General features: G+C 39.6%; 1 protein-coding gene and 1 long non-coding RNA gene across 5 annotated transcripts in view; one reads left to right on the forward strand and one right to left on the reverse strand.

The window, feature by feature from the left end:
* The window catches only part of ARPC1A (actin related protein 2/3 complex subunit 1A), a 33,368-nt gene extending 27,291 nt beyond the window's left edge, over positions 1-6,077 (forward strand). The window contains 4 exon segments of the mRNA XM_021008556.2: positions 1,680-1,755; positions 1,974-2,167; positions 4,338-4,428; positions 5,718-6,077. Coding sequence (XP_020864215.1) covers positions 1,680-1,755; positions 1,974-2,167; positions 4,338-4,428; positions 5,718-5,756 — 400 coding nt within the window. The 3' untranslated portion in view covers positions 5,757-6,077.
* The window catches only part of LOC110223190 (uncharacterized), a 42,135-nt gene that overhangs the window by 9,555 nt on the left and 10,210 nt on the right, over positions 1-22,370 (reverse strand). For 2 of the 4 annotated variants that reach the window (XR_002328614.2, XR_002328613.2), the window contains 2 exons: positions 5,252-5,445; positions 3,526-3,847 (listed from right to left, as the gene is read on the reverse strand). This is a non-coding gene — a long non-coding RNA (uncharacterized LOC110223190). Of the gene's footprint in view, positions 1-3,525; positions 3,848-5,251; positions 5,446-22,370 lie in introns of those variants that run through there. The other 2 variants (XR_013486051.1, XR_013486050.1) reach the window with 1 other exon arrangement.

Raw genomic sequence — 22,370 nt, forward strand, 5'->3', positions numbered from 1 at the left:
ACGATATTTAATGGAAAAAGTGTTGAAAATTCCTTTGAGAACTTGCCTGGTTTGGTACTGATAAGCATTCCTTCAAAATAGTAAATTTATTCTGTTAATCTTAATTCCATACATCTTCCTTTCTGCCACATTGGTTCTTAATAAGACTTTAAATATCATCTGCTGGGTCCATTAAATAGGAAATAATTTCTTGCCCTATTTAGTAAGTGAATATTCAACATTTCCATTAGTTTGGACCCAATTAAGTAATGCCTAAATTTTTTGATGCTAATTTCTCTGTGATATGTTGGAACAAGTTGAATTATGATGAGACCATTTGTTATTTAAGTTCTCTATGACTGGAGTTAAAATTTACCCATTTGTTTGTTGGGGAATTGAAGGAAAACAATTAATCATCTTTTCTCCTATCAGTTTTTGCCTTGTCTTGATAAACACAGATTCCCAAGGGAGTCTGAAGTTATCTGGTTCTTTATTTTAATTACTAATGGGATGTAGTATCACATTGTCCTAGAAATCAGTTTTCTTGGGTAACTGGCTCCCTCTACTGGCACAGTAGTAGTATAGCCTCAAATTTGGGAGATTTTTTTTTTTCTTAACCAGATTAAAGGGTTTTTTTATACTTTGCAAAAAAGATCATGATGTTGTAGTGTTTCTAATGTAGTAGATTTTATTCACCTTAGTCCAGGTTGTTTTAATACACCTAATGAACCCTTAACTATGCGATTGAGAATATGAATTTATTGCACTTTGTCATACCCCCTGAAACAAAACTTCATATAGAAAAAATCTTGTTACAGTGAATGTAAAAGGTAAAATATTAAGCCAGTACCTGACACTGACTTTTTAAAAACGTACACCTCTTTTGTGTAAAAACAGATCCTTGTCAATCCACAAGCTTTCATTGCATACCTGATATATATAAGGTGTCAAAGATATATGAAAATATAGCTAACAATAGGCAGGATATGATTAAATTCCAAATAAATGGTACAAATAAGTGTCATCCATATTTAGTGAAGGAAGAGGTCATTTTTATGTAGACTTGTCAGGAAACACTTCTTGGAGAGATAAAAATTAGGTTGGGCTTTATGGGACAGGTAGGATTTAAATTGGGAGGAGGGCCTTTCAAGAAGAGTGAGTACAATGAGCAAAGATAAAGAGATAGAAAAGCATGTAGCATTTTTAGAAGTCAGTGAATAGACCAATTTTACTGGAATGGAGAGTTCCTTTGTAGGGAAAGAAGGAAATAAAATGCTGGAATGACCTTGACTAGAAGTTTAAATTTCATCTCTTAGATGATGGGAAGCCATTGGAAGGGCACTGGACTTAAAGTTAGGAAGACCTAGGTTCAAATCCTGCCTTAGATACTTATTATCTGTGTTGCTCTGGGCAAGTTCCTTAACCTTTCTGGGCTTCTGTTTTCTCACATGTAAAATTAAGGGGTTGGACTTGATGGCTTCTGAGGCCCCTGTAGACTCTAAATTCCTGTGATTCCAAGAAAGTTACCATAGGACCCTTCTATCTCAAATTTGTAATTCTTTAAAGTGTTGATATTTTGACTCAACATAAGCTTGTGTCCTACGAGCCCCTAGGAGCTAGATTCTTTGTCATCTTGTGTGTCTGTAAAGAAGCTATGTAGTCAGTTTGAGCTCTTGTTTAATAAGTGCTCTTATGTTCAGGGTTTCACAGCTGAAAACAGAGTTCCTCCCACTCCTGAGTGTGTCGTTTGTCTCTGAGAATAGCGTGGTTGCTGCTGTAAGTATCTCTTTTCATTTTTTTCTTGTGGCACTCTGTAGTTTTTCAGCAAGAGAATAATGCATACATTATGAAGCTGTTCACAATGCATAAAAGCCCTTTAGAGAAAATTGTGTTCGCTTTCAATAGTGAAAAAATGCTAAAAATGAATGTTCTGCTTAGCAGTCAGCTAGATGTGTGATGGTACCTTCTATGGCCTTAGTAATGTCTTGTTTCAGGGCCATGACTGCTGCCCAATGCTGTTTAACTGTGATGATCGTGGCTTGTTGACCTTCGTCTCCAAGTTAGACATTCCAAAACAGAGCATCCAGCGCAACATCTCTGCCATGGAACGCTTCCGTAACATGGACAAGAGAGCCACCACTGAGGATCGCAACACTGCTCTGGACACGCTACACCAGAACAGTATCACGTAGGTGCTAATCATCAGGGGTCACTGGGAGTCAGCCCCTGTCTCTTTCAAACTCTAAGAACAGAAACTTTTAAACAGTTGCATGTAACCCCATTAGAGAAGCTATCATGTGTCTCATGCACCATTCCTCCAGTTTCCCACCTCATACCATTCAAACTAGCATTACTTCATGTAAGAGACATACTAAGAGTCTGGATTTCCTTTGCTTCTTGATTTTTCCCCCTGAGTATTTCAAGTTGTGACTGAACTACAGAAGGATTTTGACTTTTGAGATATGAAAGGCAAAACCCATTCATTATGAGGATTGTGAAAGATATACAGCAAAATTTTAAGGCCATATAATCTGTTACCATGATTTAACTTTGTCAAATATTTTTCAGAACCATAGCTTCACTCCAGTGTCTTGTTAGTTTTCTTATTAGCAAACATGAGGCAGAATGTCATGACTTTATTGTCATTATGAAACAATGCTTCCGTGTTCTGTTTTGGCTATGGGTTTTAACTCATTCTTGTGGATGAGGCATAGAGTAATGTAGTGTGGATAGAGAGCTAGTCTCAGAGCCAGGAAGACCTGTGTTCAAGGCCCTCCTCTGACACATATTTATGGTGTGACCCTGGCAGGTCACTTAACTTCTAAATACTCTAAACAATTCCCTAAGACCGTAAGTTATAGAGAAGATGCTAACTTGCATGATTAGAGGGAATTTTCTCACCCAGGTGTTCCCAGTGCCAGTGAAATCATGGGTCTAGTCCTGGACCCTATCCTTATACTTAAGAACAAGAGAATTGTACGGTTAAAAAAAAATGTAATTCATTAGTCATTATGTTTCACTTGTTTCACACTAGAGACTTGTAACTGTTTAATAAGAAGGAAGGCTTAGATTTTGTCCAGCAAAATAAGAGACTGTAGGGAAGAATGGGAAATCTTCTTGAGAATCCAAATCATTGTTCAGCCTGAGTGCCATAAGATATTCTCTGTCTTACTAGACTTTTGATCTCTTGAGACTAAAGTCTTGTAATGGATTTTAAGCACTAAATTTTTCTCTGAAGAAATTTGAAATAGCATAGTATACTGGATTTTGAGTCAGGACACTCTAGTTGTAGCTCTGCCACTAACTTGGTGTGTGACTTTTAAAAAATGAAGAAATTGAGGATAAAAGGATAAAAGAAGGAGTGAACTAGGTAACTTGTCTGGTTAAGGAACTGAAGGGTGAATTCCTTCATTCCCTACCTTCTTCTTTTCATGTTTGGAGTTGATAACATACTGTCTTTACTGGTGAAATTTAAGATAGAAATGGCCACAAACTCAGTAGGGCTGGAACTTATGTCTTAGAAATATATTTGGGATGACTGTGTGATGTTTTGAAAAAGCCTTACAGTTTTTATTTACAGCCAGCTGGATTTCAGTAATACTTCAACTTGCCTTTTAGAATAGTTACTCATATTTATATAGTGCTTCTATTATTAGAAAGTATTTTCACATACATTATGTCATTTGAGTTTCTCAGCAATCCTGTAAATTGTTCCAAGTATTGTTGTCCCCATTTTGTAGATGAGGGGTGAGCTTCAGAGAAATAATTTGCCCAAGGTGACAACTAGTGAGGAGTAGAATCAGGACTTGAACTTGGACCTTTTAACTGCAAGTCTCATGCCTTTTCCCCTGGCCTGGTGGAATCAGACCTAGTAAAATCAATTTAAAATATTGTTATTGTGGTTATTCCTGTGATCTTGCCCTTGTCCTAAACTCTGGAATTTTAGTGTATGAAATAGATTATCATGGTTCTTTAGGTCATTCAGTAAATTCTTTGGTCCACTTGCTGAAAATCTACTTCTTCAATCACACCTGCCTTTTGTTTCAAGGAAACAAGCTCTAAGGTGCTTTGTTGGAGTCTCCTGTCCACAAATAACATGAAACATAGCTTAAAATGAACTTTTCCTCCTTTCAATATTTTTGTCAGAGACCTGATAGCAAAAAAATTGAGGTGTTCTCTGAGTCAAATAGCTGCAAACCAATTTGGATGGAAGACCTGATATTCCAGAGCTAACGGATAGCTCATTCACTTGAGCAGCCATAAAGTTTGACTTGCTGCAAGATAGATTGGACAGCCGTTGATCACTGCCACAGTGTTAACGTTCCCTGACGTCCCTCACTTTATTCTTCCTTCTTCAGCCAAGTGTCTATTTATGAAGTGGACAAGCAAGACTGCCGCAAATTCTGCACCACTGGCATTGATGGAGCGATGACAATTTGGGATTTCAAGGTATTCTTTAACTTCTATAATAGATTTTGGTTTATGTAGTAGTAGTGCAGAGCTGCACAACTTGGCAGTAGGCAGGGGCCAAAATTAAAATAAGCTAATCTTCTTTGGGCCACAGATAGGTCAGACCAAAGACAGACTGATGATGGTTGGTTGCCATAGGTAACGTGACACACGGTGTGCAGAGACAACCCTACGTTTTTTGATGCCCGCTGGCTGCATGTTATGCAGGTGGCAGTAGAAATAAGTAGTTGACATTTATATGGCAGCACTGTTTTTGTGGAGCAATGTTAACCATATTTGCAGCCAAAAAATTTTCTAATGTACGTAATAGAAACACACAACGTTAGATATGATTCACTTAAAAGCTTTAAGACAAACTCTTGATAATCAGGAATCTCTCTAGTCCTCATTCTTTCAGTGGAAAGAAGAATTTATGTGGTGATATTATGTAAGTTAAATATATGAACATGTCTCCACTACACATAGGCGCATGTGTGCGCGCACACAGATACACACACACATTTCTGTTTGGCTTTGTTTAACTTCTCTAGATGTTAACATAACTAAAACGTTTGCGTGACCTGGCCACTACTTGTATACATGCTTGATATTTATCTTTATTTCCAGGGAGGTTTTCATCTTTAGAATTTAGAAAACAGAAACTCGGGTATAAATAGATGCCGGAGAAGATCTAGACAGAAACACAAAATGTCTCTACCATCTCCTCCTCCCTTTAAATATCACTTACCTTCTTCTCACAGGGACTTGGATTACCCTGTATTTAACTATCTGTACAGAATTTTTGATGATATTTTAGTCTCACCTCAAATGTCTTCAATTTATCTTTCTGCTTCTGCAGTTTTTCAGGACAAATTCCTTCCAGTTCTTCACCACACACTAGGAAATGTCTGAGAATGGGAAAGGGAGGTGGCAGTTGGCATTAGGGGAGTGGGAGAGTAGAAAGCACACGATTCCAATAAACAGGTCTTTGTCGAGTGCAAGGTACTTGGGTCAGCACTGAGGGAATACAAAGAAGCATTAGAGAATTCACCACTTCCTAAGAGTATACCTGAGTATTTTGTGTGTGTAGATGCATGCATCTCTGTATAAATCTATGTATGTGTGTATATATGTGTGAAATGTATAAAAAAACATGGATAGTATGTTTTCCATAAACAGCATTTCGTAGACATGATCCTATGTAGGGAATTATTAAAGAGCCTATTTGGGGATTTTCATATTACCACTATAAAACTAGTTAGTTAATTGATTTTCTCTTTTCTCTCCAGACTTTAGAGTCTTCGATCCAGGGGCTACGAATCATGTGAAGCTATATTTCCATTCTCTAGCATGACAGACACTTGACAGAATGCAGCTCCAGCATTTGCATGAAGACGGGAAACACCCTATCACAAGTCAAAACTAAGAGAATATCCCTTACAGGTGTTCTGTTTTTGTTTTTTTTTTTAAATAATTGGTGAATGTATTGGTTTAAAAAAATCAGCAGTGATGTCTTTTTGATTGGCTATTTCATTCCATTCTTGACCAAAGCTGCTCTTTAAGTAGTTTATCGTGGAAGTTGTCACACTAAATTAAAGGGGGGTTTTATGTAAATTGTCTGCTAGGAAAATAAAAAAAAAATACAGGAATTGTTTGTCTTGTGATTTTTAAAAATTTAATTGTATTGTTTTGCAGTGAACTAAAATCTGTTTTGTTTTTCTCCATTCCATTTCCTGCCATCCCACTGTGGAGGGGAAAGGAGAAAACTAAAACATATGGTTAACATATATGTAGTAAAAAAATAATTCCCATATTGACCATATCCAAAATATTTACGTCTCAATATGCATATCCAAAATATTTACGTCTTAATATGCACCTTGAGTCTTATCACTTCTGTGTCAGGCGATAGGTAGCCTGTTTCACATGGTTTCTGGAATCATTGTGGTAACCAGAGTTCTTAAATCTTTCAAAGTTGTTGTCTTTAAATGTTGTTATTGTTTAAAATGTTCTTAATCTTAATCTGCATCAATGCATACCAGTCTTCCAGACTTCTTTGAAACCATACCCTTTATCATTTCTTACAGAAAAATAATATTCTGTTATCATATACAGTAATTTGTTCAGCTGTTCCCCAGTTGATGGGTGGTTATCCCCTTGGTTTCAGTTCTTTGGAAAAAAGAACCGCTACTACACACACACACACACACACACACACACACACACACACACACACACACACCACACACGTGTGTGTGTGTGACTGAAAAGTTAAGGGACTTGTCGACTTTCACATGTTCATCCATTTTTGAAGAGGATCAATCACATCACAATGTTGGGGTAAAATAGTGGATATCTTGACTTGCACATGAATCAGATTTAAGTAAAGCAGAGCTGTGCACATTCGTTAGCCTCACTTTCTCTTCCAGAGTCATTGATAAGTCCAGTGGCAAGACAGAAATCAAGGGGACTGGAAGTGACCTGGGATTCAGTAGGTGACCCCAGCATCTTTGATGTCTGACCAAGCTCTAACTCGCCACGATGCCTACTTCAGCCGATTCATGGCAGTTGAAACAAATTGTTCTCAGCTGTCCATTCAACCAGCTGAAGTCTTCACATGCTTGGGGGAGACATCCCTCTAACTCACTGACAGGTCTGAGGCCTCTTGGTTACCCTCAACCTGGTTTAGCTTGTCTGCCAAGACAGTTTTACTGGGGTTGGGCTGCTACACATCCTGCAGCTTCTTGGAGCCACAGGTGAGAGGTGAGTGAAGGTGGACACCAGAGGTAAATGAGCAGCCCTGAAAAGGATTCAGGAGGCCCTCATGTCAAAGGTACTAGTCCTCCCTGAACACCCTATACATCTGCCACATTCACACAGCTGCTAAGTGACAGCCTGCCTTTGATCCCAGGTGTTCTGATTCCTAAGTCCAGTGTTCTTTCTACTATACCGCACTGCCTTCTAGATTTGAGTGAAAACTTTTGGTCGTATAGGAAATGCAGATAGTTTTCATTACTTTTCTGTGGTGAATCAACTTATTTGTTTTATTTGTATTGTTGGTTGGTGGAGGGGACAACTTTATCTGGTTTGGTGGGGTGCTTTTCATTGTCATGTTGAAGCAATAAGATTGTAACACCAACTTGTATTCTCAGCCTCTTAGCGTCAACACCAGAATTCTAAGGGTACCTAGTACTGTCCCAAAGGTTGTGATAAGGCGTGGGACTTACTAGGTCCAAGTTAGCCTTCATTGTGAGAGATCTGTAGGTAGGCAGTGAAATTTCCTGAATGTGCTGGAGGTAGGGGTGGGGGAATCACCTACTAAGAAGAATGCCACCCCTTTGGAAAGAAAAGGATTATATATTGAAGCCTGCACATCCATGGTTTGCCCAGCACTAGCCCAGACCTTTGGGCATCTTCAAAGCTATGCTACTGTGCCTCCTAGGTTAAGGAGAGTGGCAGACTAGAGGAAGCATTGGAAGGAAACATGTAATTTCCCCTATTTGATAAATTCCAGTGGCTCCCTATTGTCTCTAGGACTGAATATAAAATCCTCTGGCATTCAAAGCCCTTCATAACCTAGTCCCTCTCAAACAAAACCAAAAGAATGAGAAAATAGAAGACAATGTGAAACATTTCATTGGCAAAACAGCTGACCTGGAAAATAGATCCAGAAGAGATCATTTTAGAATTATTGGACTACCTGAAAGCCATGATCAAAAAAAGAGCCTAGACATCATCTTTCAAGAAATCATAACCTTGGGGCAGCTAAGTGGCATAGTAGAGCTCCAACCTTGGAGTCAGGAGGACCTGAGTACAAATCCAGCCTTAGACTTGATACTTACTAGCTGTGTGACCCTGGGCAAGTCCCTTAACTCCAGTTGCCTCACCAAAAAGCAAAAAAAAAAAGAAAAGTCATAACCCAGTCCCTCCTACCTCTCCAATCTTATACCTTACCCACCCACATATACTCTTTGATCCAGTGCTGTTCAACAAACAGAGCACTCCATCTCTTGGCTCTGGGTGTTTTCTCTGTCTGTCTCCCTTGCTGTGCTCTCCCTCCTTATCTCTACCTTCTCACATCCCCGGATTCCTTTTTTGCCCCTTATCACCCCCTACCTAGTTATGTGTATTATAATTGTATTCTTTCCCCTGTAAGGTAAATATATCTTTAAGTATGTTGATGGGAAAAGGCTAATGTGCCTAGTGGAAGAGGAGGTTAGAAAAATAAAACTATTTCGAAAAGAAGGATGGAGGGGGGGCAGCTAGGTGGCACAGTGGATAGGGCACCGGACCTGAGTTCAAATCCGGCCTCAGACACATAACACTAGCTTGTGTGACCCTGGGCAAGTCACTTAACCCCATTGCCTAGCAAAAAAAAAAAAGAAAAGAAAAGAAGGATGGAGGAAGGGTTTTAGCTTAGTCAAAAGGAAAGTGACCAGCAGGATTTTTTTAGAAGGCTGATAGAATAAGTCAAGGCAAGAGAGCAAAAAGACACTGGCTGAGGTAAGAAGGACTTGAAACCTTAGAAATGGAAGGCGCCTTAAAAGTTAAATAGTCCAATTCTATTAATTTGTAGATGAGGAAACAGACCCAAGTAGGGGAACTGACTTGCCCAATATTCCTGCAACCAAAACATTGAAGGCTTTCTGGCCATGGAATGTAGGGGTGCAGCTAACTTCTGAGATGACCCTTTCAGTCCTGGAAATGATGATACTAAGAGCATAGACAGAAAGGGTCAAGTATCTGCAAGGGGCAGGGCAGATAATTACCCATCTAGTCCAAGAGTGAAACATGTTGGAATCATAAAAAACAGGCTTATTTGTTAAACTGTGTCAAACTGGATTTGATGACTAAGCCGATTCATCCATTTGTGCAGAACTGGTGTCCTGAAATGCCTTTCACTCTGGTCGGATAGATTGTTGCATATGCTAAATGACTGAATGAATATATCATGTGTCATTGACCCCTTATGGAATGGAGCAATGAATGAAAGGTAAATGAAGTTGCAAGTTTACAACCTAGAGAAAGAGTCCTTCCCTCTATAGAACTGGCAGCCATCTATCCTAGCTCTCTTGTTTTACATATAACGAGACTGACGCCCAAAGTGGTGAAGTGATTGCCCAAGGTGACATGGGTTCAATCATGTCGATGGAATTGACCAGAAGTGGACATAGGAGTGGAGAATCTAATGTTAGAGAGTGGTGTTGTTCAGAAACTTTGATTTATAAGAGAAGTCCCATAATGCCATGTTACCTAGTAGTCAATTCCATTAGCAGCCCAGACTCCTGAAATGCCTTGTATACAGATTATGTGGAGCATTTTAATTAATGTGGAACTATGTTGGAATCTAGCTTTCTGGGACATTGGTGGCCCCTGTGGACGGCATCCAAAGGAAATAGATCTCACAGCTATGATCTTACTTTGGCAGCTAAATAATACCTTGTCATTGCAAATGTGTCTTCATCTGTAAAATTAGTGGGTGAACTAAATGGTCCCTAGAATCCCTTCTGTTCTAATGCTCTGCAGTCTGTTTCAAGGTTCTCTCTTCTAAAGCTCCTTCCATATCTCTAATAATTTGAATTCACATTTATGAAGCGCTTTACATTTAACTAAGTTCTTTTTCACAGCAGGCCTCTGAGATAGGTATCCTACACTCACTTCATTCTGACCGGTTAGAAAACCAAAGGTGAAATAATATGTTTAATGGAATGTCAGAAACAGGATTCAAACTCAGGTCTCTTAAATCTGTATTCAAGGCTTTTTTTTTTCACTACCCCACACAAATCTCTATTTTTACTGGTAGAAATAGCTCTTTCAAGGCAACTGACCCCAAGAGATGGGGAGCAACAGTAGTTGCCTAGCCAGGAAGAAGTATTCAAGTGTGTATTGAAACCTTATTTCAGGGAATTAGGTTAAGTTTGTATTATGAGAACACAAAGAAAGCATTCCAAATTGTTCTTAGAACATCAGATGACTTGTTCTGTATGCAGGCACTATCTCATGGTTTTCTGTGTGACATTCATGCTAATTTCTTTAAAAGCTTGGAAATTTTTTCAGAAGGGTCAGCCTTTTTTTTTTTAATTAGAGAATCATAAACTCAAGCTTCAATGAAAATGAGTGAAAAGCAAAGTGAGTGAAATTGTACTATAAACTCCAAGCTATATTTTGATTAAAAGGAAAAGTAGCTGAGTTTTAACAAAGTGATAACAATGGCATTGTATTTGCTCTGTATTCCTTTCCTCACTTTTCAATCTTGGGCAAATATTGTACTATATACTAGATTGTTTTTGTAGTCATAATATGTATATTGTTGTTCTGATTCTGTTTGTGAGCTATTTTAAACATTCCCTACATTCATCTGTAGCCATATTGGCATGCGCCCAGAATATATTTTGTGCATTGTGGCTGCTGACTTTTGGTATTAGTCAACAATACATTATATATTCAGCCAGCCATTTAGCATGCAGCATTCTACCTTACCAAAGTGAAAGGCATTTCAGGACACCAATTCTGTACAAATGAATGAAATCAGCTTAGTCACTGAATCCTGTTTGACACAGTTTAACAAATAAATCTGTACTTTTCCAGGTTGAGAAAATCTACCTCCATGACATCTCTTACATCTATTGACTTCTTTCCATTCACAATCCCCAGCCTAATTCAGGCCTCTGTTCACCTCTTACTGGAATATAATTATTTACCTCCCCGCTTACAGTCTCTTCCTTCTGCCCTCCAGCTATTCTGTACACAGCTACTAAAATAAATGTCCATAATTTTAATGACATGAAGGCATTTTGTGATAGGAAGAGGCTCCTGTTAGAATGAAGGATTAAAGCCTCAGGTCAAACAGTCAAACCAGGAGAATTAAGTTTTCAAATTTTGCCTAAGCCTTCAATGACTCTATATTATCACTAAGATTGAATCCAGACTCCTCAGTCCGATGTTTAAGTTCTTCCACACCTCCTTTTCCCTCATTATTTCACATTACACATTTCAAGCAACTGGTGGTCTAACCAAATGGACCACCATCTGTTCCCTGAAGGAAAAAAGTTTCATCTTCTTCGTTGCATTCACTGCATTCTCTCATATCTCAGCATCCGGTCAACATTTATGAAATGCCTACTAGGTGCCAGGCACTGGACTAAACCCTAGGGATATAGAAAAAAGCAAAAAACAGTCCCAGCTCTCAAGGTGCTCACAGTCCAATGAGGGAGATAACATAAAAACTACTATGTACAAACAAGTTTTATTGTGCTGTTTCAGTTTGTGTTTGACTCCTCATTACCCCATTTAGGGTTTTCTTGGCAAAGATACTGGAGTAGTTAGCCATTTCCTTCTCCAGCTTATTTTACAAATGAGGAAACTGATCAAACAGGGTTAAGTGACTTGCTCAGGGTCACACAGCTAGTAAGTGTCTGAGGCCGGATTTGAACTCAAGTCTTCCTGACTCTAGACCTGGTGCTCCATGCACTGAGCCACCTAGCTGCCCCGAACAAACAAGCTATGGACAGGATAAACTGGAGCAAATCAACAAAGGGAAGGCACCAGCCTTAAGGGGGAACAGGAAAGGCTTCTCATAGAAAGTGAGATATTAGACCTGGTGGAAGCCAGAAGGCAGAAAGGAGGAGGGAGGGCATTCCAGTCAAGGGCAAGAATCAACAGAGTTTGTAGATGGAGTTTCTTGTTCCAGGACCAGCAAGGAGGTCAGTGTCACCAGACTGTAGAGTACATGGGGATAAGTAAAGTATAAGATCCTACTGGCCACCACCTATTGGAAAGGTAAGAAAGGACCAGGTTATGAAGGGCTTTGAATTCCAAACAGAACATTTTATATTTGACTCGAGGCAATCAGGAGCCACTGGAGTTTCTTGAATAAGGGGGTGACATGATCAGACTCACACTTTAGGAAGATCACTTTGACAGATGAGTGGATGGTGGACTGAAGTGGGAGAGACAAAGTAGGGAAACCAGCCAACAGGTCCCAGGTATGAAGGGAGGAGAACTTCTACCAGGATGATGGCAGTATCAGAGGAGAGGATAGAGCAGAGCGGATAGGAGAAACATTGGTAAAAAATCAACATGGCGTGGGAATACGTTGTATATTGTGGGGGGAAGGGAGGTGGACTGGGGGGAGGGAGGACGACACCCATGTTATGAACCTAGGTGACAGAGAGGATGATGATGGTGCCTTTTACAGTAACAGAGAAGTTAGGAAGAGGGGGGGAATTTGGTAGAAAAGATGAGTTCCATTTTGGACATGTTGAGTTTAATATTTCTATAGGGCATCCAGTTCAAGATGTCTAATAGGCAAGACTAGAGGTCAGTAGAGAGGTTAGAATTGTACAAACATATCTAAGTTATCTGCATAGAGATGATCATTGAAATCATGGGAGCTGATGAGATGAACAAGAGAAACAGTATTAGAGGGAGAAGAGAAGAGGACCCAGGAGAGAGTCTTGAGGGATTCCCTTGGTTAGCAGGCATGACATGGATGAGTATTTGGCAAAGGAAATGAAGAAAGCTTTAGCATACAAGTAGGAGGGAAACCAAGAGAGAGCAGTGTCACAAAAACCTAGGGAGAAGAGAGTATCAAGAAGAGGATGCCTGCAGGGTCACAGTCTACAGAGAGGTCAAGAAAGAGGAAAAGAAATGGGACCCCTGCTTTCAAAGAGCCTGCAGGCTTGTTTGGGAAACAAGGCTGATGTAAAATAATCAGAGAACAGTTCATCACTAAGCTAAGTAGCCCAGATTGTGTGGTAGGGATTCAGAGACAAGATCAATGAGTACTAATGTCAGGGAAGGCTTTACTGAAGCAGTGGGCTAGATCCTGATAGATGGTTAGGACTCAAAAGAGGCATGGGTTTGGGCAGCCTTGCGGGTCTGAGCAAAGGTGTACAGGTGGAAATGATCTTGCTATGTGTGGGAGACATTGAGGAGACAAGCCTAAATAAAGGGGAATGATATGAGGCCAGCTTATGAAGGGCCTTGAAAGCCAAAATAAGGAATTTGGACTTGAGTTTGTAGAATTCTAGAGCTGGGAGGGACCTTAAAGATAATACACCCTTCTCAATTAATTCTGTCTTCATTTAACAAAGGAGGAAACTGTGATGTTTGAAAAGTTTGGATAATTAATCATTTTCTTAATAATTAACAATTAATGCTAGCCTATCACCAATAAAAGGGTCAGTGACATTCTCGTATGTCAAAGACCCCTTCATGGCAGTATGTTTACAGTTTATATGCCCTTGGAAGAGTAGGTATTCCTGAGGGTGGCAATCGACTCTGATTGTTTAACAGTTAACAATTAATGAGAGAATGAATGTTATTATGAGACATAGACTTATTCTAATGAGGGGCTAGGGGACATGCATTTACTTCCAAGTCACCCCCAGCTTCAGGGAAATCTACATAAAGAATCTCCCTAACCCAAGCCTGCATAGAACACAACAGCTGAAGTTTCACCTTAGATTAAATTCCTTGTCAATCTGGGAGGGGAACACCCTCAGGATTTCTGGCCAAAACAGAAGGGGAAGAGGAGAGGGGAGGAAGCAGGAAGAAAGGAAGGAAGGGGGGCAATTAGGTGGCGCAATGAATAGATCTCCAGCCTTGGAGTCAGGAGGACCTGAGACCTCAGACATTTGACACTAGCTATGTGACCCTGGGCAAGTCACTTGCCCCCACTGCCTCATCAAAAAGAAAAAAAAAAGGAAGGACTAGGTAAAAGAGGTCATTCTCTATCTCATTTCTTACCTAGCCTTAATCGCTGAATGGGTATGACCTCAGTCAAACTGAGACCTGGGAAAGGCCTTAACTTAAAAAAAGGCCAACTTCTCCCACTGCATTCGGGGCCTTCTCCAGTTGTCCTGATCTATATCTTGCCACTGGATCCAGGTGGCTTCAGAGGAGACAGTGAGGCTGGTGACTGCACAGCCCTCCCTCACTTAAATCCAGTTCACTTACATGTCATGGCATCACCTTCCTGATGTCATGGTCCTCTTCGAGAATGAAGGACAAACAACAACAAATTCCTTGTAAAGTTGGGTGGGGTAGCAACACCTAGAGCAGAATATTAATCTTATTTTCTATCATCAGTCCTGTCCTTCAGAGGCTGAGCTTTGAAATGAGGACTTTAGAAAAAGAGAGAACTCTGGATCTCCCCAAATGATTGGTTATTAGTAATCATTTCTTTCAAAAACTTACCCAAGATTGCATATTAAATTATTGGTAGTTTCCTTATACATAAAATAAGGAGATTTGCTAGAGGTCTGATATTCAAGAGAGATATAGCAGGGGTTCTTAACCTAGAATCTGTGAACTTAAATTTTTTTTTAATATTTATTTCCAAATTCTCTTCTTCCCTCTCTCCACCCACCCATTGAGAAGGGAAGAAATGTGATACCCATTATACATATGAAGTCATGCAAAATATTTCCACATTAGCCATGGTATGCAGGGGTGGGAGAGGGCAAGAAAAGTAAATGAAGAAAAAAATATACTTCAATCTGTATTCAGAGTATATCACTCCTCTCTCTGGAGGTGGAGAGCATTTTTTATCATGAGTCTTTTGGAAATGTGGTAGATCATTGTATTTTTGACCATCGCCTCCCTCAATCTGCCCTCCCTTCTATCAGCTCTGCCCCCACTTTTTTTCCCTTTTCTCTTACTATTTCTTCCCTCTCTTCTATCCCCCCTTCCCTTTTCTTTCCCCTTTCCTCTCCTACTGCCTATATGGCAAGTTAAATTTCTATACCTAAGTATGTTATTCCTTCCTTGAGCCAAATCCAATGAGAGTAAAGTTCAAACAATGTTCATCTCCTTCCCTTCTTTCCCTCTACTGAAATATGTCTTTATGCCTCTTCATGTGATGTAATTTACCCTTTTCTGCTTCCTTCTTTCTCTTCTCCCATTACAATTCCTTTTCATCAAAAAACATTAAGTTTTTTATCATCACATCAAAGTCAACTTAAACCCCAGTCCTTCTGTCTATGTATATCCCTTCTAAATGTCGTAATAAAGTATCGTCTTCCCATGTGGGGATGCTAAATAGTTTATTCTTATTGAAGAGCGTTTTCCCTCCCTTTCCTTTTACCTTTTTATACCACTCTTGAGTCTTGTATTTGAAGATCAAAGTTTCCACTGAGTTCTGGTCTTTTCATCAGGAAAGTCTGGAAGTCCCCTATTTCATTAAATGTCCATCTCCTCCTCTGAAAGACTATGCTCAGTTTTGCTGGGTAGTTGGTCCTTGGTTGTAATCCAAGCTCCTTTGCCTTATGGAATATCATATTCCAAGCCCTCTGATCTTTTAGTGTAGAAGCTGCAAGGGCCTGCATAATCCTGACTGTGGTTCCATGATATTTGAATTGTTTCTTCCTGGCTGCTTGCAGGATTTTCTCCTTGACCTGACAATTCTGGAATTTGGCTACAATATTCCTTGGTGTTTTCAATTTGGGTTCTCTTTCAGGAAGAGATTGGTGGATTCTTTCTATGACTATTTTACCCTCTGGTTCTAGGACCTCAGGGCAGTTTTCCTTGATGATCTCCTGAAAAAGCTGTCCAGGCTCTTTTTTCATCATGGTTTTCAGGTAGACCAATAATTCTTAAGTTACCTCTCCTGGATCTGTTTTCTAGGTCAGTTGTTTTTCCAGTGAGGAATTTTACATTTTCTTCTATTTTTTTTCATTCTTTTCATTGTTTTACTGATTCTTGATGTATCAGAGTCATTAGCTTCCAATTGCCCAATTCTAATTTTTCCATGAATTGTTTTCTTCAGTCAGCTGTTGTACCTCCTTTTCCATTTGGCCAATTCTACTTTTTAAGGATTTGTTTTCTACAGTTAATTTTTGTCCTTCCTTTTCCAAGCTATTGACTCTCTTTTGCATACCTCTCATTTCTTTTCCCAATTTTTCTTCTACCTCTCTTATTTGATTTTTAAAAGCCTTCTTGAGCTCTTCCAAGAAGGCTTTTTGTGCTTGAGAACAGTTCATATTCCCCTCTGAGGTTTCAGATGTGGATATATTGACAATGTTATCCTCTCCTGAATTTATGTTTTGATCTTCCCTGTCACCAAAATACTTTTCTATGGTCACTGTTTTTCATTGTTGCTTCTTGCTCATGTTCTTCACCTTTTTTCTGGCTTTTAAAGTTGATCTCTGCTTCTAGGACACAGGGGGCATTGTCCCAGGCTTCTTATTCTAGGGGCTAGGGGCCTGATTACTGGCTTGCTGAGATGGAGCTTGCCACTGGCTTGCTGGGATGCCTCCCTTCCTGCACTGGTTCCCTTCAGCCCCAGCAAAAGGGATCTTTCCCGTTAATCACCCTAGCCTCACGAGCTAAAAGACTGCTGTAGCTAGGCTTTCTGCTGACTCTGCTATTTAAGGATTTTTTTCCTGGGGCAATATTCTCTAGGTTTTTCAAGGTCAGTAAGGGAGGGTGAGAATGACTTACTGCTTACTTCACCATCTCGGCTCCCAGAAGTCTGAATAGGTGAATTTAAAACATTCAGTCCGTGGGCCAATAGCTCCAGGAGCACTTCTGCCACTACTGCTGCTGATTCAGTCACTCCCAAGGCCTCAGTAGATCATTCTGTTGATCAAAGTAGCTAAGTCTTTCATAGTTAATTATTGTTATGATATTACTATTACTGTGTATAATATTCTCTTCACTCACTTATGAACTTGTTTTTAAAGATATTTTGATACTATATTGCAATATAATTAGTTTCCTTTGTAATCCTATGTATTTTGTTTTATGCATTTAATCATATTATTCTGAGAAAGGTTTTCTAGGCTTCATCAGACTGAGAAAGGGGTCCATTACACACAAAAAAGGTTAAGAACCCCTCATATAATACAGATGTATTTTTTAAAAGTCACCTTTTAGGGGCAGCTAGGTGGTGCAGCGGATAGAGCCTCCTGAAGTCAGGAGGACCTGAGTTCAAATCCAGCCTAGTACACTTTACATGTACTAGCTGAGTGACCCTGGGCTTAACCCCAATTGCCTTTAAAAAAAAGGTCATCTTTTAATGAATAAGTAGTCAAAGCACATGAACAAACAGCCCTCAAAAGAACTGCAAAAATATTAACAACTATATGAAAGATTGCGCCAAGTCAGTGACAATAAGAGAAATGCAAATCAAAATAACTCTGAGGTGTCATTTCATATCCAATAAATTGTCTGGAGACAAAAGGTAAGGATACTGTTAGAAGTGTTGCAGAAAGACAGGTCCACTAATATACTGTTGGGAAGCTGGGAAATGATCCAACCATTCTGAAAGGCAAGTTGGATTTATGCTAACTTCATAGATACTAAAATTCCCATACCCTTTGACCCAGAGATTCCACTGTTAGGCATATAGCCCAAGGAGGTCGATATAAAAAGAAAGGTCTTATATACATCAAAATATTTATAGTACCATTTTCACAGTAGACAAGAATTGGAAACTGAATTGATGCCATCAGATTGTGCAATGGTTAGACAAATTACGATACAGGAAAGAAACAATGAAATACAAAGAATACAGAGCAACATGGGAGGACTCATATGAACTGACGCCAAGTGAAGGAAGCAGAACCAGGAAAACAACATACCCAATGAATACAACAATGAAACAACCACCACAAAATCAAAACTAAACTATGAACTATAAAATTATGACTAGATTTGTCCCTAAAGAAGAGAAATGAGAAGGCATATCTGCCCTGTCTCTGTAGAGGTAGGAGACTACAAATATGGAATACTGTGCATAATGTCAAACTTGCTTGACGCATTGGTTAGTTTTGCTTTGCTTTTTTATTTGTTGTAAAGGATGACAGAGGTTGGGGGTGGAATATGTTGTGGAGAGAAGGTCATGTAAAGACAATTTTTTTTAAGCTTAAAAAATAAGTAACAAAGGAAAAAAAGGAGAGTTGGATTAGATCAGAGGTTTTTAACGGAGGGTCTGTGAATTTTTTAAAAAATATTCTGATAACTATATTTTAATAAGATTCAAATATAATTTCCTTTGTAATCCTATGAATTTTATGTATTTGAAAACATTATTCTGACAGCTAGGTGGTGCAAGAGATAGAGTATTAGCCCTGGAGTCTGGAGGACCTCAGTTCAAATTCAGCCTCAGACACTGTGTGACCCTGGGCAAGTCACTTAACTCCAATTGCCTTCCCCCCCCCAAAATGCATTATTCAGAGAAGAGATCCATAGGCTTCATCAGACTGCCAGAGGAATTCATGACAAAAAAAAAAAGGTTAAGAACCCCTGAGCAAGATGATCTCTAAGGTCCCTTCCTCTGAGGACTTGGGTTCTAGTCTGGCCCCCATCAATAACTCTCCTAATTACCTCATAAAGAGTGATAGGAGGCTTAAATAAGCAATGGGGATCTCACCACCTCTCAGAGCAGGTTATTCCACTCTTACTTAGTGACTTCAACCATCTAGAATCCAGCTCTTTTTTTTTTTGAGCAAAAAAAACCCTAGTCTTTGAACAGTCCCAGAAATTATCTCAAAGGCATGCAAACTACCTCCCTATTATTTCCCAAAGTTTGAGCTCTTTTCCTTGTCATTTGTGGCTTTCCACAGTGATGCTGCATTCACCAAGATATGCTTCTAAAAGAGCACTGCAATCATTAAATCATTAACAGGCATAGGAATGTTGAAGACGGGAACCCTAATCCAGAGTTAACCCCAAATACTGCTTCCAAAAGGGTCGATATATAATCCATCATCCTCTGTTTATGAGAACATGGAAGATACATAGGCCATGATTCTCTGATCATAAGTATTCACTGAGGCACAAAACAGGGAGCTACACACTCACCCAAGATACGTCATGGAGAATGTCCAGGGTAGAGTTCTAAATGCAGGAGGAATTCCTTATAGATGGTTCAGTCATCCAGATGTTTTTGTTTGCCTATGACGTTGTATGGATTACAGTAAATCCTAAAATATAGGGTGTCCCAAAAATTTAAGTGTAGCCATTGTACTTTAACCACTTTAAATTGCACAAAGATTTTTGGGACACTCCCTACTGCTGGGCCTCTTCCATGAGACCCATGGCCATTCAAAGGAGATTGACCTAATAAGCCACACAAAAAAATGAGAATATCTCTTGCTCAGACTTTGATAAGCAGCTCAAATGGACAATGATATGGACATTCAATGATGGACACTGAACTGGGCCCAGAATTTGAAGACACATAAAAGAATGACCTGGACTGTGATTAGAGAACTGACCAGCACTTTCAAAGATCCTAAGCAGCTCCCTGCCAACAAACATTATTCTGAAGAGTCCATAGGCTTTGCCAAACTGTCAAAGAAGTCCATAACACAAAAGAAAGTTAAGAATTTTTAAGTCCAAGGCAATTTTTTTATTCTTCTAGATTTGTTTTTGTTTGTTTGTTTCATTGATTGTTGTGACCAAAGAATTCCTCACCTTGTAGTCAGCCAGTTTGTTGGTAATGAGCCTCTCACTACTTAGCCAGAGTAGGTCCTCAGACAATAAATATAGTCTGTTTTCTGAAAGCCTACAAGACTGGTGCTTTACTTTTCTAGACCCCTAGAACTCAAGGTCACTTCCATTCTATGATGGTATTAAGACTTTGATGGAGATTTTTCTATTAGCCAAAATCTGCCTTCTTAAAGCTTCTCTTTAAATTTCTGCTCTTAGTTTTGACCTCTAGGGCCAATTAGAACAAATGAAAGTCCATTGTTCATTACAATTATCCCTCCCACATCACCAGGTGGAGGTGGGGGGCTGGCATTAGGAGCCCAGAACCCCAGCTATCTGGAAAATCCTTGTAACACTTTTAGGCCTTCCCTTCGTATCAGAGAGGTCTGAATTTTTTTCTTTTTTCTTTTATGGGGTGCTCACGCTACCTTATTGTAAAATTTGTCTTAAGTATTTGGTCATAAACTCTCTTATCTGTTGGTCTTCTTATGTCATTTGCAGCTTCTGCAAAACTCCCAAAAAATTCCCATTTAATTTTTTATGCCAGCCCTCGATATATCAAAACCTCAGTGAGGAAAATTGCAATGTGGAGAGGATAACTATATATGCGTATCATTGGCCCCTTGAAGGATTGCTATGACCCCATGGATTCTAGGGTACTCTGTGGGGCTGGACTCCCATAAATATAAGTCACAAGCCTCCAATTATGTGTTTCCCATTAAGCCAGGAGACTACAATTAGCTGGAAGCAAAGACATTTACTAAATGCCAAATTAAGAATAACTATAATATATTCCCCTAACAAACCTGGGGTATACTATCCCACAAATAAATAGCGTCCCTGAAAAGAATGGGCATAATTCTTGATGAAAAGACCAGAGCTGAATAGAAAATTTGACTTTCAAATACAGGACTCAAGTGGAACAGAAGAGGTAAACAGGAAAGAGAAATCATAAGAGACTTATTAAGATTGAACTGTTTACATTCCTGCACGGAAAGATGATATTTATAACTCATGAGACCTTTGTCAGTATCAGGGTAGTTGGAAGAAAAAAATTATATGTATGTATATGTAGATAGATAGATGGCACAGGGTGAGCTGAAGATTAAGGGGTCATATCTGGAGAATAAAATTAAGGGATCAGAGAGAATTATATTTGGAGAAGAAGAAAGGGAGAGGTAGAATGGGGTAAATTATCTCACAAAAAAAAAACAACAGAAAAGAAAAGGCTCTTACAGTGGAGGGGAAACAGGGGAAGGTGAATCTTATTCTCATAGGATTTGTCTTAAGGAGGGAATAACATACACATTCAATTGGTTATGGAAATCTGTCTTACCCTACAGGAAAATAGGGGGAGAAGGGGACAAGAGAGCAGGGGGATGATAGAGAGGAGGGCAGATTGGGAAAGGGGGTAATCAGAAGTAAATACTTCTGAGGAGGGACAGGGTCAAAAAAAAAGAATAGAATAAATGGGAGGGCAGGATAGGATTAAGGGAAATAGAGTTAGTTTTTCACAACATGTCTACTATGGACGTGTTTTGCATAACTGCACATGTACAACCTATATTGAGCTGCTTGCCTTTTCAATGAGGATGGGTGGGGAGGGAGGAAGAGAGAAAATTTGAAACCTAAAGTTTTAAAAACATATGTTTAAAAAAATGTTTTCACATGCTACTGGGAAATAAGAAATATAGGAAATGGGGTACAGAAGTCTATCCTGCCCTACAGGAAAATAGAAGGGGAAGGGGATAAGAGAAGGGGAGAGAGAGAGAAGAGAGGACAGATTAGGGGAAGGGATATTCAGAGTGCATGCCATCTTGGGGTGGGGGAGGGGCGAGATGGGGTGAAAATTTGGAACTCAAAAACTTGTGGAAGTGAATGTTGAAAACTAAAAATAAATAAATTTATATTAAAAAAAAAGAATGGGCATAAACTATGATAGGTTAAGACACACATTTGGGAAATACATTTGGCCAGCACAACATAACTCTAGAATTGCTGAGCCCCCCATGACCTCCATGTCCTCCCAGGACCCCGAATTCAAGAACCTTGGGAATAGCACACCTGCTTCCATCCCAAGCCCCAAAGCCATCACTGAAAGGAGAAATTATTGGAGAAAATGAGTATTGCCACCAGTAACAACTGCTGACCTGGAAGTTACAGCACCCACTAATCCTGTTTCCAGCCCAGCCCTTACAGCCACCATCCAGGAAGGCAGTTCCTGCCAGCCAAGTGATACCCACAGGGCAGGCAAGCCAGCCTCGCTGAAGCAGCAATGCACCCTCAGAAAGAGAGACAGGAGGCAGCATGTGCCTGGCAAGTGAAGCTATCATCACTCCTACGGCCACCATTTCTCCTCAGACCCTAATGGGGATAGTGCAGAACCCTGAGCCCAAGAACCCAAGCAATTTTTCCAGCCCAATGCCCTCAGCCATCACCATGGGAAGCAACCTCTGTGTAGACACAGCCTGACAATTACAGGTGCTATAGCCACAGACACTGAA

Source organism: Phascolarctos cinereus, unplaced genomic scaffold, assembly GCF_003287225.1.
Source record: "Phascolarctos cinereus isolate Bilbo 61053 unplaced genomic scaffold, phaCin_HiC Scaffold_4;HRSCAF=312, whole genome shotgun sequence".
Lineage (NCBI taxonomy): Eukaryota > Metazoa > Chordata > Mammalia > Diprotodontia > Phascolarctidae > Phascolarctos > Phascolarctos cinereus.